We start from the raw sequence: 16,306 nt of genomic DNA on the forward strand, positions 1-16,306 counted from the left end.
AGGGACAATGAGAGGTCACATCCTAGCCATTACCCCAGGCTTTGGAAGGTCGCCTTGGGAACAGGGCAGGTGGAGCTGGTGGGGAAGGAGTTTTATAGAAGACTTTTCAGACAAGGAAGTCTGGGCTGGATTGGCTGCGATCCCTGTGGGGAGATTCCTAGGGCCATTTTCTCTGCTACACTCTCCAAGAGCAGACATCCTGAATCAACCATCCCTCTCTAGGGTCTCTGGGTGACTGAACCCTGCGATGCGATGGAAGTTGGCTCCCAGTGTTTCCCCGGCGTAGTTTCTGGAACAATTAGCTCTTAGGGGCTGTGCAGAATGTGGGGAAGGCAGCAGGTCTGGGGTGAAGGGGTGCCGCGGGGAAGGGAGCAGGGGTGAAGCCGCTGAGGAGGTGGGCTGCGTTCTGTTTAGAGGATGGTCTTCGCTTTCTTCTTAAAAGGAGGACCAAACACAGGTACAGTGCCAACATGTCTGGCTGGTGATTAGCCTGTTACTACAATGCGAGGACCTTAAGGGGCCACGCCACAAACACAGCCCCGAACGCTGGACGTGTCCTTGGCCACATAAGTAATGAGATGCTCCCTGGGACCAAGAACATACCCTTCTGGCTCTCCCCTAACTCCCTCCAGACTTCCCTCCAGAGTCCTGCCGGCTCAGTACAAACTTAAAACAAAAGAACTTGGCAATAAGCTTCAGAAGGGGGAGGCAGAGAGAAAGAAGGTGGGGAGGGGGTGGAATGCCAAAAGTAAGCTGGTTAAGCTGCTGTTTTATAAACACCAGGAAAATCCTTGGAGCAGAGCTGGGGAAGGCGGGGAGAAAGGGAAGAGGCGGGCAAAGGCCCCCAGAAAGCTCCATTATCCACACAGGGGATATTTGGTGACATTCCCCCACAGAAAAATAACAAAGGGAATCAATACCACATGGCCCTTGTCGGAAAGGAAGGCCTGAGTGAAAACACTTCTTTTCAGATAGATAACATAAATAAATCAGAGCTTTAAACAACGGCTTTTCTCCCTTTGAAAACAACCGTGCAGCTCCAGGGCCCTGTCCCGAGCAGCTTATCTGGAGAAGGGGGTCACCAGGGGCTGAGGGTGGGTGGGTGGGTGGGCAGGAGGGCCCCCAGGCTCCAGCACAATCTCCTTTTTGGCTTTTCTTTCCCTCCCCGCATCTTCACCTCCAGGGACTGCGAAGAAAGGGAAGCAGACGAAGGTCACTGGGTCAGGATCAGAAAGCCAGGCCCCTTTGTTGGATGGACTGGCCAGTGCTTCCCTCAGACCCCTAGGAATCCCCATCAAAGTGAATGGGTCTGAATCAGGAGCTTCCAGGCACACGTGGGGCTCGGCAGCCTGTCTTGGAGAGGCCATGCTTTGGGGACATTAATCCCTTCTTGTTCCCCACTCTTTGAAAATGGGCCTTTTACATTTCTCTCTTTTCAGAGAAAATGATGCCTGAAGAGAGGGCTATCTGTTAATTCCAAGTGGGCTTGGAGGGCTAGCTCTTGGTGGAGCCTGTGACACTCAGTAGGGACAATGCCATTTTGTCCCCATGAGTGACACAGGAGAATGGGAGGGGCAGACCAGCACACTGAGTCATCTGCCAGTTTCACAGCCAAAGCCTGCCCCTTTCTGAAGACTTTGGATAAAGTGAGGGGCGTCCAAGAGGAACTGTGCTTCATTGGTCCCCATAATACGATTCTCAGTACTACGAACAATACAGCACTTCGTGGATTACAGACGAGTGCCTTTCTGAAGCCTGTCTGTGTGCACTCTGAAACACCCTATGACAACACCCCATGACTGCCGTGCTCTTTGTGAATGAGGCACCTCCTCTCACCTGGAAACTCCACGCTGCCAAGAAGCAGAGTGCTAGTCTTGAATTATAGAGGCCCACACTGCAGAAGGCATTTATACAGCGACAAATAGAGGCATGCACATACATAAATACAGATGTATTAATAGGGATATAGGTCTATATACATATATTTAAATATTACCTATTAAGGTAGCAGACAGGCATTGGATCTCTATTCAAGTGATCTCAACACTTTGTTCTAATAACCTGGCATTCTGTGGTGCCCACCTTCCCAACATGATCACTGAAGTCCAAATGGGTGCTTAAGCAAATGTGGTGAAGAAAGCTGATGGTGCCTGGCTATTAAAAGGTACAGTGTCTGCAGTTTTAAAGCCTTGAAAGGGGCCATCTAGCAGAGAAGCAACAAGCCCACATGGAAGAAGCACACTAACTTGTGTGATCATGAGGTATCAACAGGACCAGGTATCAGGCATCAGAAGACCCCAAATAAACATATATACATATATATAAATATGCAAATGATGGGGGTGGAGAGGAGACCCAAAGCCCAGCTGTAGACAATTGGACATTTCCTCACAGAAGGGTCACAAGGAAGGAATGAGTCAGCCAGGGTGAAGAACAGCACGTATGGAACATTCCTCTAGTTCTTTAATACTTCCCCACTGCCCAACTATTATGACTCCAGTTCTACCTTACAAATCTGGCTAGACCAGGGCATTTACACTGGTACAAATAAGATCTGGAAACCCCTGGAATCCAGGACAGATCAACCCCTCAGGAACAGTTGTATGGGAGTAGTGATACCATGAGGGTAGGGGGAAGGTCAGGGGTGGAGGGAGAAGGGGAGAAATGGGGAACTGACTATATTGATTGACGCATTCCCCTGCCCCCACCAGAGGGATGAACCACAGAAACGTGAGCGAAGGGAGACAGTGGACTGTGTAAGATATGAACATAGTAAAACATTGTAATTTATCAGGGGTCCAGGAGGGTGGGAGGGGGGAGTAGAGAGGGAAAAAAAGAGGAGCTAATACCAAGAGGAAAGAAAATGTTTTGAAAATGATGATGATGGCAACAAATGTACAAATGTGCTTGATAGCAACTGATTTTTGGATTGTTGTAAGAGCTTAGGAGCCCCAAGTGAAATGATTTTTTAGAAAGGCCCAGACTGGACTCTCGCCCTGTTCTGAGTTCCCTAGATGGCCATGGGCATGCCAAGGCCCTTCCTTGGGCCATAGCCGTGTCGGCTGTGGACTGGGGCTATTTGATGTGCCCCCCTGGTTTTGTGCTCCAAGAGGAAACGGTCATGATTCATGAGTCAGTGTTCAGTCGGTCGTCCAGGTCTCCCCAGGCAGACACTGGCTTTAGGAAAGAGCCCACGGGCACCTACTAACCATGAACCAGGGAGACACACACAGGAGCATCCTGGAGGAAGGCAGGGTGGGGGTGCCTGTGCTAAAGTCAGAGCTCAAAAAGGTTCAGAGGGAGCAGATGAGCATATTATAGGAGAGTAGGGAAAATCGTGAGCCATGGAGCCAGGAACTGAGGGCTTCAGCCAAGCTCGGCCAACTACTTATCACAGGGCTTTGGGCAAGACGTTTGACCCTCTGCGTCTGAGCATGGAGAGGATGTCTTGCCTAATGTGGCTCGAGGGATCAATGAGGGGAACAGAGCTGTGTCTGCGGGAAGAGCTCCAAGCAGGAGCATTCTCTTTCCCTTGTCTGGCCAGGACCCGGAATGGTCGGGTGGGTCTTCCTTGGGATCAGTATTGCTGGGGGCTGAGGTGGGGTTCCAGAGGTCTCCCCTGCTCCTGGGATGCCTCTGTGGAGTGTGCGCAGCCTTGACCTCTGGGAAGGGGCCAGGGCCGCCTTACCTTCCTCACAGCTCTCGCCCTTGTAGCCGGGGTTGCAGATGCAGGTGCCCATGATGCAGGTGCCATGGCTGCTGCAGGCCACGTCGATACACTGGTTGGTGGGCACGTCGCACTCAGCGCCCTTCCAGCCGCTGTGGCACAGGCACCTGCCCTTCATGTATTGGCCGTTCCCGCTGCAGAGCACAGGGCAGGAGGCTGGGGAGACAAGGCAGGAGACAGGGCATGAACCGCTGCCTTGGTCCCACTGTGGCGTCCCTGGCGGGACTAACAGCTGCAATGGTTCAGCGTTTCATGCCAGTGTAAACACTGCTGGGTGGTGGGCAATCTACTCCTTGCTCTCGCTGGCAAAGGTAGTGGTTGGGCCTCCTGCCTGTCTCAACTGCTCTCCTCCACTTGCCTACACCCTCCCCCAGCATCACTCTTCTTTAATCCCACAAATCCTCCCTTTCCTTGCTTTTCAGTACTCTGCTCCAGCACCCCCCTCCCAAGTGAGCCCAACTTGGCTCTGTCAAGCATTACCTTAGGGTAAATCCCCCTGAGGGTAAAGGTCTGTGAGCATCGGTGGAAGACACCACATAAAAACTATTATGTTGCATTGTGAGGTCTGACCCGAGACACAATAAGGCTGTTTTATGCATGACTCTCAACTGCATACTGGTCAAGGCAGCAATTCTAGTTTTAAAGAATGACTCATCCCTTCCCCCTGCACCCGGTCTCCTGGTCCCCGCCAGGCTTGGGGCCTTTTTAAAGCACTCAGCAGGTAAAGGTTGTGCTTCCACTGGGCTGCTGCCTTCAACTCCATCGATTTCACGATTTCACGTGGTGATGAAGGAGCAGCGTCCTCGGGGCAGTGTCCCAGGATAGCTCCGGCAGGATAGTGCTCCCCACACCTGGAACCTCGGCCTCCCTCTGATGCAGTCCCACTCCAGCACCAGGGCTTGGCTCCCATGTCCTTTCCAAATGGAGACAGCCTCTCCTCTTCTGCCTGCCTGGCACCTCCCTGTCCTTAGCCTCGCTACAGCGCCGCTCATGGACTCCTCGGCCAGACTACTGTACATCTCTCAGGCAAGGCTGGAAGGCCTTACTCATGGGCACCCAGTGCCTGGCACAGCACCCATGAGGAGGCATGAGCCATAGGGGTGAGGGAATGAAGACGTGGAACAGGCGAAAGTCGTCTTCATTTCAGCTCTGCTGGGGGAGTGCCAAGGTCTAAGACTCCCCTTTGGCGTGCCCCCCTTTTTCATTCGGGGGACCGAAAGGAAAGCTAAAGAGCACCGGGTGGATCCTGGGCAGCCTTCTGAACGATCTCAGTAGCGGTGATCACGACCACTTTGTACGTCCAGATATCAGGCGACTCTGGGGCTGGGCGTGGACAGCAATCCAGACCCTCTTCGCCAGCACTGTTCGAAGGTGCTAAAGCAGGTGTCCTCAAACTATGGCCCACGGGCCACATGCGGCCCGCCGAGGACATTGATCCGGCCCGCTGGGTGTTTTTGCCCAGTTTTTTTTTTTTTTTTTTTACTTCAAAATAAGATATGCGCAGTGTGCATAGGAATTTGTTCAGTTTTTTTTTTAACTATAGTCCGGCCTTCCAACGGGTCTGAGGGACAGTGAAGGGGCCCCATGTTATAAAAGTTTGAGGACCCCTGTGCTGAAGTAACAGTTCCTGGACAAAACCCACGGCTATTGGGTGCATTCGGGCCCACCGTGGTACTATACAGGTTTCTGGAGCCGTGAATGTTTGCGGAGCAGACAGGCTCCCGAGGGGCAGGTGTGCACCGGCAGCACTGCCAGGACCCTTCTCCTCTGGACAGGATAAGCCAGACAGCATTGCTGAGAAGCAAGTTCAAAGACCCAGGGCAAGGGCTGAGGACTTCAGAAGCTCCACGGTTGTCCCCCAGTGGATGCTCCCTTCCTTTCTCAGTGCCTCCCATTGTAAAAGGAGCCCTGGTGGCAGGCGTAGTGGCTATGTGTTGGGCTGCTCACGGCAAGGTCAGCAGTTCAAAGCCACCAGAGGCTCCTCGAGACAAATAGAGCTTTCTACTCCTGTAGATTTACAGGCCCGGACACTCTCCTTGGCAGTTCTACCCTGTCCTATAGGGTCACAATGAGTTGGCATCGACGCGATGGCAGTGAATTTGGTTTGGGGTCCTGATAAAACCTCTCCCTTTTGGTCTCTCTGATTGTCTACATGTGCGTAAGAAGCACGGGCAAAGCTACAGACCCGCCTGCAGTCTGCGGCCTGAGAGCTTCGGCTATCAGCCCTTAGCATGGCTCTGGGCAGGTTGGAAGGTCGACTGAGGCGCTGCACATGCCCCGAGGAATGGAATGCGAGACCCCGTGGCTCCTGGAGTGGCAGTGGGAAGCCGTGCAGGATTCTCACCTCTGCCACAATCGGGGCCCAGGAATCCCAGGAAGCAGTGGCAGGTCCCGGAGATGCAGTCGCCGTTGCCATAGCAGTTGCTGGGGCAGTTATCTACGGACTCTGAAAAAAGAAAAGAGAAGAGAGTAGCATACACGAGCTACATTCTCCAAACAGAAGGCTCCTGAGGGGACCTGCGGGTTACCCCTAGCTGCATGTCTGAGCTATTCTAGCCTGGGTTAATCATGAATAATAATGAATAATTAATAATTACTCTCACGGAGGTCCATCTCAGTTGACATTAAGACATATGTTCTGGGAAACATCTTTCTGAATCACAGTTTTCTAAACCAAGTTTGTATCTACAAATACATCGGAAATGCTTCCTCCAAAGACTGACGGACGCGAACCCATGACAGGAAACACAGTAGCTTCATCTGTTCAAGTGACTACCATTGGGCTCGGCGATCTTTGGAGCCTTCTTCATGCTTTCCTGGGCTTTTCATTTTTCCTACAATACCGTAATATTACTTCCATTAACTTTGTATTTCATAAAAGCTACTGGGCACTAGACAATCTGTCTCTGTCCACCTAGGTGTTTTAATAGATCAGTCCAGTTCCCCGATCCTCTCTCACTAGACCACTACAGCCGCCCGGTGGCTGGTCTTCCATCTTCCTTTCTCACTCGCCACCCCAATTCCTCCCCCACACAGCAGGCTGATCCCTCTCTCTGAAACAAACCGGATCCTGTCACCCTCCTGCTTAAAACCCTTTGATGGCTACCCATTTTCCCAGGTACAAAAGGCCCAAGCTGTCTGGAGCGGCCAGGTGATTTCCTGACATAGGGCCTCTGGCCCCCCAGCATCCTTGGGATCTGCTCTCATGCCCACTCCCTGCAGGAACACGAGCTGCTCTAACCCTTCCAAGACCTGTGCTCTACTCTGCACGCCACATCAGGGAAACATGCAACCCATTTTAGAACGAGTTCCAGAAAAATTTGTCTATATGTCAGACTGTGTAAGATATGACAAAATAATAATACTTTATAAATTATCAAGGGTTCATGAGGGAGGGGTGAGGAGAGGGAGGGGAAAAATGAGGAGCTGATACCAAAGCTCAAGTAGAAAGCAAATGTTTTGAGAACGATGATGGCAACAAATGTACAAATGTGCTTCATACAATGGATGGATGTATGGATTGTGGTTAAGAGTTGTATGAGCTCCCAATAAAATGATTTAAAATAAGAAAGTCAGTCTATGTTGTATAGCTCTAGTTAGTGAACGTGTTAATGGTAAAATTTGTTTCTTCGACAAAGGTTATTTCTCAGTAAGGAGCAATTCGGAATAAAGAAGAAATTATACATTGAGTGCCTTTCTGTGACATGTGTTTCCATGAAGTTTATCTCCTTTCATTTTCAGACCAGTTCTGACATGTGCATACGATGATTGCTATTTTACCAAAGGGGGGGGGACAGCCCATGAGACCGAGAGAGATGCAGTGACTTGCTAAAAGTCACACAGATGCTAAGTCATGGGACTACGATTTTCACCCAAGTCTGAAGACTCCATGTCTAATCTTCTTCCAGGATGTTATCTGAGCCTTGAAAGAATTTATTACATAGCAGATGCTGGGAAAGAGCAGAGTATTATCTGTGGGACAGCAAAGCCAATCTTGCAGGCAACAAAGAGTCCAGTAGGACAGAAGAGAATTCTAGAGATTTCAGGGGAGACCAGTCCCTGCAAAGGGACACCATGCTTCGTAAACTGAACAAGAGGAAGACCTCAAGGAGATGGCTGGACACAGTGGCTGCAACAATGGGCCCCCATATGACAATTGTGAGGATGGCACGGAACCAGTCAGTGAGGCAGATACGCAAACGAAACTCCATTTTTGTCAGCTGCTGAATGACCTGCCTCCCTCCCCCTCCCATCTCGGGAAGTCCCACTAGTGATGGATTTTAGAATGTACTCTCAAGTTCCCAGGTTCAGGACACTACAATTAGTTTAGACTATTCTTCAATATGTCATTTGTTTTAACACTGCTCCTTTTGATGTTGTGATCTGCATGGTGTAGTTGATCTTGTTATGGTCACCGTGATGTTACAGTGAATTTTGGTATTGTTTCTTTTATGATCAAGAAGGTACCTTGCAATGCATGCTTGCTCTTCTTGAAGTTACCAGGATGTTATAATCAATGTGTATCTTCGTAACATGAAGTTTGCTTTCTGCTTCTGTCCAGCATGAGTAAGTCTCAGACAAAGGATAAATGAGTTTGTGCCTTTAAAGATGGACTGAAATGCCGACTCGGGACTGCAATCGAAGAATCGCTTTTAGATTCTAGCAGTCTGGTTATAACTGACTAAAGACTCTTCTAAACCATGAAGACATTACAGTGGCTGCCGCTTATGTGAACCGTAAGTATTTGTTCTGTGTGGACACAAGGTCACCATGAGTTGGGACCATCTTGCAGGCACCTAACAACAACAGAGATTTCAGAGCTTGCTGGGATCCAAGAAACCATCCAGACTGATTCTCTACTTTACTAGAAAATGAAAGTGAGACTCAGGGGGTGGGGATTTGTCCAGGGACGCACAGCAAGTCACTGGAAGAGTAGAAAGTAGGAGGAAACAGGTGGAGCAGACTCAAGGAATTAACAGCTGTATCAGCACTAACAGATTTAAAACCTGTTGTCTTAATTGACAACTATAAATCATACACACAAAGTTAATAAAAAACCAACCTCAATTATCACTCCTAGCCACCCTATGGGTCAGGAGAGAATTTTGGATTTCAGAAGCTGTAAATCTTTACAGAAAGCCTCATCTTTCTCCTGCAGGGCAGCTGGTGAGTTTGAACTGCTGATCTTGTTGTTAGTGGGCCAATTCATAACTCACTACACCACCAGGGCTCCTGAAGACAAGACTAAGAAGGCTCCTTGTAAATGACAGTACCATAAAGACGAAAGTCTTTCCTGTAGCAAATCTGCAGTCTACCTGGGAGATGGAGATGATGAGCAAGCTGGCACTAGAGCATCAGCGTGGGTGTGATGCAGCACGGCCTGGAGGAAAGGGGACCTAGCTCTGGGTCTCTCTTCCAAGACTACACTGTTTACAATACACGGTATGACCTAACACAACTTACTTTACTCCTCTTCTCTGTGCCTCACCTTCCTTATATGGTGTGGCAGTTACACCATCTCATGTCAACTTGAGGGTACTATGAAGGTGTGGTGTCTAGCCTGTCAATTAGGTCATAGCCAATGATGTCTCTTTGTGGGGGTGGCCTCCCAGAAGGAGGATTCTGGGAGCTTCCACTCTTGATTCTGTCATCAGAAGAGGCGGGGCACTCTATCTTTCTGTTTCACCTTCCTGTTGAGGAGCCCTGTGCCCATGCTGAGATGCTTCCACCAGTATTGGATCCACAAGACTTTTCACCCACTGGCCCGTGATCTTCTTGTATTCGGCATCATTGCGTGTGCTGTGTGAGTCTGAAGAGGAATCTCATAGACTAGTATAGGACTTATGAGCTACTATGGGTCTTAAGGACTTGATTTGGACTAGGCTGGGATGTTTTCTCAATATACAACCACTCTTTGTGATAAAGCTCTCTCTCACACATGTATGAGTATCTCTGGATTTATTTCTCGTCTCCCTGGACTAACACATATTGGAAATGTAGGAGATGGCACAGATGGTTCCAAGGACTGATTCTTTTAATTTTTGTATCATCTTATTAGGGGCTTGTACAACTCTATCACAATCCATCCATACATGCATTGTGTCAAGCACCTTTGTACATTGGTTGCCATCATCATTCTCAAAACATTTTCGTTCTACTTGAGCCCTTGGTAACAGCTCATTTTTACCCCCTCCTTCCCCACCCCTCTCTGTCAAAACCCTTTGATAATTTATAAATTATTATCATTTTGTCATGTGTTACACTGTCCGATGTCTCCCTTCACCCACTTTTCTGTTGTTTGTCCCCCAGGGAAGGGGTTATATGTAGGGCCTTGTGATCGGTTCCCCCGTTCAACTCCACCTTCCCATTACCCTCCTGGTATTGCTACTCTTATTATTGATCTTGAGGGGTTCATCTGTGCTGGATTCCCTGTATTTCTAGTTCTTATTTGTACCAGTGTATATCCTGGTCTAGCCAGATTGGTAAGGTACAATTGGGATCATGATAGTGGGGGAGGAGGAAGCATTTAGGAACTAGAGGAAAGCTGTATGTTTCATCATTGCTACAGCGCACCCTGACTGGCTCGTCTCCTCCCAGAGACTCTTCTGTAACGGGATGTCCAGTGGGCTACAAATGGGCTTTGAGTCTCCACTCTGCACTCCCCTCCCTCATTCACAATGATATGATTTTTTGTTCTGATGATGCCTGATACCTGATCTCTTCGACACCTTGTGATCACACAGGCTGGTGTGCTTCTTCCATGTGGGCTTTGTTGCTTCTGAGCTAGATGGCCGTTTGTTTACCTTCAAGCCTTTAAGACCCAAGACTCTATATCTTTTGATAGCTGAGCACCATCAGCTTTCTTCACCACATTTTCTTATGCACCTATTTGTCTTCAGCGATCATATCAGGGAGGTGAGCACACAATGATATGATTTTTTGTTCTTTGATTCCTGATAACTGATCCCTCTGGCACCTCGTGATCACACAGGCTGGTGTGCTTCTTCCATGTGGGCTTTGTTGCTTCTGAGCTAGATAGCCGCTTGTTTGTCTTCAAGCCTTTAAGACCCCAGACGCTAAATCTTTTTATAGCTGGGCACCATCAGCTTTCTTCACCACATTTACTTATTCACCCCCGTTGTCTTCAGCAGTTGTATCGGGAAGGTGAGCATCATAGAATGCCAATTTAATATTAGAAAGTATTATTGCCTTGAGGGAGTGCTTGAGTGGAGGCCCAATGAAGGACTGATTCTTGCTCTAAAATTTTATGCGTCTACAACTGAGATCAACTGTGCAAAAACAGGTGTAAAAATTCCGTTTTCCCATGGCCTTTTTGACTCCCTTATCCATGTAACCGAGCCCCGAGGAGCCAGAGCAGTGGCAGCAGGGATGGGCAAAACCAGCAGGGTCGTTTCAGTCACTCAGCAGAGAAAGGGGCGGGCATTCACGGCATGGTGTACCTGCTGGAAAGGTTCCTCCCCAATGTCTTCTAATATCAAGTTGCCAAAAACTTTAAGAAGATTGGAAAAGGGGCTCAAATGTGTAGTTCCTTTACCAAAGGGGAGATCCTATCAATTCAATGTTGGAACATAAAACACAAACATGATTTTATAGGAATATAGACTTAGGAATAACATGTGGCCTCCAATCTGGGCATGGATAGAACTAAGGCTTACAGGCCAGGCCCAAGTATCTCTGATCTCTATCGACCCTATCTGAAAGAACACCTGTTCTAATTCTTTAAACCAGACATGTCTTCCTAAATACATTAAACTTACACACACACTTCAAAAAATTAGTGGAAAAATTTCATCGCCTTTAATTCCCATTTTCCCACTAATTTTTGAAACCCCCTCATATATTAAAGTTTCCCTTTAAGTAGCTTTTGAAACATATTAACATAGGTCAACATTTAAACCCAAATTATTTTCATGTATGGCTATCGGTTATCTTGACACTCAGAGGCTTAGTTCTACAGGTAATGTTGCAGAAGGAGGACAGACAGGACAGACAGGCCTAAGACCTAGCTTCCAGGTCTCGTTCGTGATCCCATCACTTGACCGTTTCTCATCTGTGCACTTGCTCTTCTCAGACATCCCACCGGCCAACTCCTATTCCATCTTTCCATCCAGTTCAAATGCCACCTGCCATGCGACACCTTCCTGACCTCTTAAACAGCCCCTCGGCTCCTCGGACTCTCCCTCCTCTGATGGTGGCAAGGATGTGCATTTTGGGGGGAGAGTAACGGGAGAATGTTTGTGGTAGATTGAAGCATGTTGCAAATCCCAACTTCGAAGCTTATGGTTAGAATGGGCCGTGCTTACTATGTTGATAAAGTAGGGTTAGTATGCAGTGTATTCCGAGTTTATCCGAGATATAAAATAGATTAAACAAACAAGCAGAGTGAAGACAGGGGCAGAGAAATGCAAGATGGAGGAGGCTTGTGCAGGATTAGAAGGTCAGAAGAACTGAGAGAGAAAGCTTTTCCCTAGAGTGGGTGCCAAGAATCTCTAGCCTCCTACCTCACTGTGATTGAGTCAAGACTGACTCACAGTGACCTGATAAGACAAAGCAGAAATGCCCCTGTGGGTTTCCAAGGCTGTAACTCTTGACAAGAGTAGAAAGGCCCATCTCTCTCCCGAGGATTGGCTGGTGATTTTGAACTGCCGACCTTGCGGGTTGCAGCCCACCACGTAACCACTATGTCACCAGGGCTCTTAAGGCACGTAAAAATAAATTTCTGTTTGTTAAAGTCAACCACTTGTGGTATTTGTTCCTGCTGCACAAAATAAGTAAAGTAGGTTTCTGTAAATACTACTGTCATTGAAAGAATGGAATTAGATCTCAGAGTCCATCCTACATCTAAAATTCCACTGTTTGACTCCTTTCTAACTCAGTGGTATAAAAAAATATGTCTCCTAAGACAATCAGCACTATCATCAGCTCCATTCTTCACAGACTCAGCTGCAGATGTCTCTCTCTCTCTCTCTCTCTCTCTCTCTCCATTCTGATTTATGAAGTCTGCGAGATAAAAGCCTGCTTATCACCTGTCAAAAAGTCTTCACAGTGAAAAACCGAGGGAAGTCTATTTTCTGTATCTGAGCACAGTGTTGGCTGCTCAATCTGACACAATAGAAGTTTGTTTCCTTTAAACTTACTGCAGACTGTGGATATCAAAGGAGGAGGAGGTTTTCGGAGATGTGGAGTCCCTTGAAGGTGGTAACAAGGAAGGAAAAGGGAGCTAGTCATTCAAAGACGATTCTCTTCTGATGTTTACCTATGTAGTTTTCCTTTTATTTGGAAATGTTAACAACTTGGGGTCCACATAGCATGGCACAAATGCATTTCAGTTGACCAGATAGGCGACACTCTAGTGTCTAAGTGACACTCACTGGCTTAGGGGAAGGGTGAATGCCATTGCATAAACATGATGTTTGGTGAAGTTCTGGTCCCATAGGAAGACGAGGAGCCCTGGTAGTGTAGTGGTTAGTCGTTGTGCTGGTGACTACAAGGTCAGCAGTTTGAAACCACCAGCGTGGGAGAAAGACGAGGCTTCCTACTCCTGTAAAGAGTTACAGGGCAAACCACAGGGCGGTTCTACCCTGTCCTGTCGGGTCGCTCTGAGTCGGCCTGGGCTCGACGGCAGTGAGTTTGGTTTTGAATTGGTAGAGGAAAATGAGTCCCTCAGGGTGGAAGGCCCTGTAAACATGGCCAGGCAAGAGCTGCTTCCTCAGAGAGTTGACCTGAATGACCTAGATCAAGCAACGCTTCGAGGACTTTGACTTCCTGATGCGGCAGGACTCCAGATAAGAAGAAACAGCTGCAAACATCCATTAGCACTTTGACTGTGGAGTGTACAAATTATGAATCTAACAAAATTGGATATTGCAAAAAATGAAATGGAATGGAATAGATTAATATTCTAGGTATTTATGAATGGAAATGGACTAGTACTGGCGATTTTGAATCCAAAAACTATAATATGGTCTACCGAGCCAGGAACAACAAATAGACGAGGAACAGTGCCGTCTCTTAGGTTGTCAAAAGATCATTTCAAGATTTATCCTGGTGGGTAGGGGGGAGGAGGGAGGGGAACAAAGGAGGAGCTCAATGGAAAGTAAATGTCTAGAAAAGAATGAGGGAATATATGCATGAATATGTCCGATACAATTGATGTATGGATTGTAACAAGAGTTGTAAGAGAGCCCAATGAAATTAACTACAAAAATAAATGTTTTAATGAATTAAAAAGAAATTAAAAAAAATTTTACAAAGATTTTTCCTGAAATGCAACACCATCAGTGCCAGGATAACATCTGTATTCCTGCAAGGTGGACCAGTTATTAAGATTGTTCAAATTTATGCATCAACCACTAAAGGAGGGAGAAATTATGATTTTTTAAACTAAATTTCTGCAGTATAAAGCTGATCAAACATGCAGTCAAAGTGCATTGCTAATTCCTGGCGATTGGACTTTGAAGGCAAAAGCAAGAATTAGCGGTTGGAAAGATATGGTCTAGGACAGAAACAAGGCCAGAGATTGCAGGAAGGGGTTTTCTAAGAAGGACCTGTCACCTCTTGATTGAAAGTACCTGTTTTTCAACAACATAAATGGTCTCACGTACTTTAAACATGTTACCAGGCAGGAGGGACCCGTCGCTGAGAAGGACATCATCTTTGGTAGAGCACCCTCAAATCAGAGGAAGACCCTCAGCCCAAGAAAGTGACCCCTGGGTTCACCCAGCCCTGCTTGTGGGGATGGTGCCGGGCCAGTGGCCGCGGGGTAGCCCTGGGTGAGAAACGGACCCCGTATCTAACAGCAGTCCCTGCCCCGGGGCTCAGGTTCCACCTGCAGTTGCCGCCTTCTAGCAGAAGGGCTGTGTCTAAATCTGCTGGGAGCCAAATGAAATAGTCAGCTGTCTAGGAATAGCTGGTTTTCATAATTGGCTTATGTTCTCTCGGAAAGCTGGGCCTCCATTCCAGCCTGTGTTTTTCTATCCCGGCATGGTAACCGTGAACTCCGGTAGGAAATTCGATTTTCAGGAACTGGTTTTTCTTTCCATAAGTACGGGATGGCGGAATTTCAATGTCTCCTTGTTGTGAGCGGGCAGGTTCTCTGGACGTGGGGAACAAGCTTGCTCAAAATACAAAGTGGGATCTGCGCGAGGAAGACAAGACACGAGTGCTCTTCCCAGAGGCGGCGGAGAGTGGGGAAACCACCAGGGCTTCGGGGTGTCCCTTGCAACGCCCCACGTGGCCAGCCTCCCGCTCGTTCCCAGAACCAAATGTTCAGGAGCCCACGTCAAGGTGAAGATGGGCACGCGGAGGAGCAGGTCTGCCCTCCTCGGCGGAGGATGCTGTCCGGGAATGCCTCTCCTCTTCCTTTGCCACCATCTGCTTTTCTCTTTGGTTTCTCCAAGGCTCATCTTGCAGGAAACGAGGAGCCACAGCTGAGCAAAGAAAACGCTCCCTCGGGGAGGGGGAGCGGGCAGCCCAGCTCCCAACATGACACATGTCACAGGGGCCAATCCGCCTGCAGAGGAAAGGTGGCTCTCCCCTCAGCCAGCTTACCAACGCCAGCGGCCTGGCCTTGGGCCCTGGCCTAGCGGGGCCACCTCTGCCGTCACAACAGCTCGACGCCGAGTCTCAGTGGCCACGTCAAAGAATCAGCTGAAGGTGAGGCCAGAGCCCTTCCTGGTCTGTCCTGCCTGCTGACCCGGCGGCCCCGAGCACCCTCACAACTCCGTCTCGTTGTTCTGTGATATGTCCTGCCCCTTGCTTCTTACAGCTGCCTGCCCCCCCCCCCCCGTTCTGTTGACGCCCCTTCATTGGCATACCCGGACGCTGAGAGAGGCTCTGGGAGTGTCTACCGGAAGAACCAAAGCCCACGTGTTTCCCAACAGACGTGCATTCCTGGTGCCTCCCCTGGCTACTCTGTCAGAGGAGAGATGCTAACACGATGGGCCAGAAGGCTGGCTCTCCCCTGCCCCCTTCCTACCCCGTGGCTGCTATAATTGCTTCTCTAGGCCACATCCATGCCGGAGACAGAAGAATTCGATGGATTTTGGCAACTAAAAGATGGAAACAGACCGGATAACATGGCTAGGCTGTAATTCTACCGCAAATGTTGAGGGAAGCGTCTGATGGAGACTCTCGCCTTATTTCCTATTGTTTTCGGCCGCATGTGAGCGCTGACAGCGGGATTATGACCAAGTTCTGTCTGAAGCCAAAGTCTGTAGTTTAGTGGCTGGTCCAAAGGATGGGCTCTGACATCGGCCGAGTCTTATTAACGATGTGCCTTTGGACAACCTCTAAACATCAGTTTCCCATCTTCAAATTGGACTTACTAATAGCACTCACCTCAGAGGGCTGTTGTGAAGATCAACTAATATAATACTGTCTGCTATGCCAGGGGTCACGAGGTCGGCGGAGGACTGGCAGAGTTGGTAGTTCGCTTTTCAGAAAGGGCCACACGTGACTTTCACTGGTGAGCTCAACCAACGGGGTCTAATAAATCTAAGCAGGGAGACGTGGGCCAGTGGGGTAAACACCCGTCCATGCCCAGACGAAGCACACAGA

General features: G+C 48.6%; 1 protein-coding gene across 4 annotated transcripts in view; it reads right to left on the reverse strand.

The window, feature by feature from the left end:
- The window catches only part of TENM4 (teneurin transmembrane protein 4), a 913,628-nt gene that overhangs the window by 157,764 nt on the left and 739,558 nt on the right, over window positions 1-16,306 (reverse strand). For all 4 annotated transcript variants that reach the window (XM_075546361.1, XM_075546358.1, XM_075546360.1 and 1 more), the window contains 2 exons: window positions 6,072-6,173; window positions 3,689-3,883 (listed from right to left, as the gene is read on the reverse strand). In XM_075546361.1, coding sequence (XP_075402476.1) covers window positions 3,689-3,883; window positions 6,072-6,173 — 297 coding nt within the window. The remainder of the gene's footprint in view (window positions 1-3,688; window positions 3,884-6,071; window positions 6,174-16,306) is intronic.

This window comes from Tenrec ecaudatus, chromosome 4 (genome assembly GCF_050624435.1).
Source record: "Tenrec ecaudatus isolate mTenEca1 chromosome 4, mTenEca1.hap1, whole genome shotgun sequence".
Classification (NCBI taxonomy): Eukaryota; Metazoa; Chordata; class Mammalia; order Afrosoricida; family Tenrecidae; genus Tenrec; species Tenrec ecaudatus.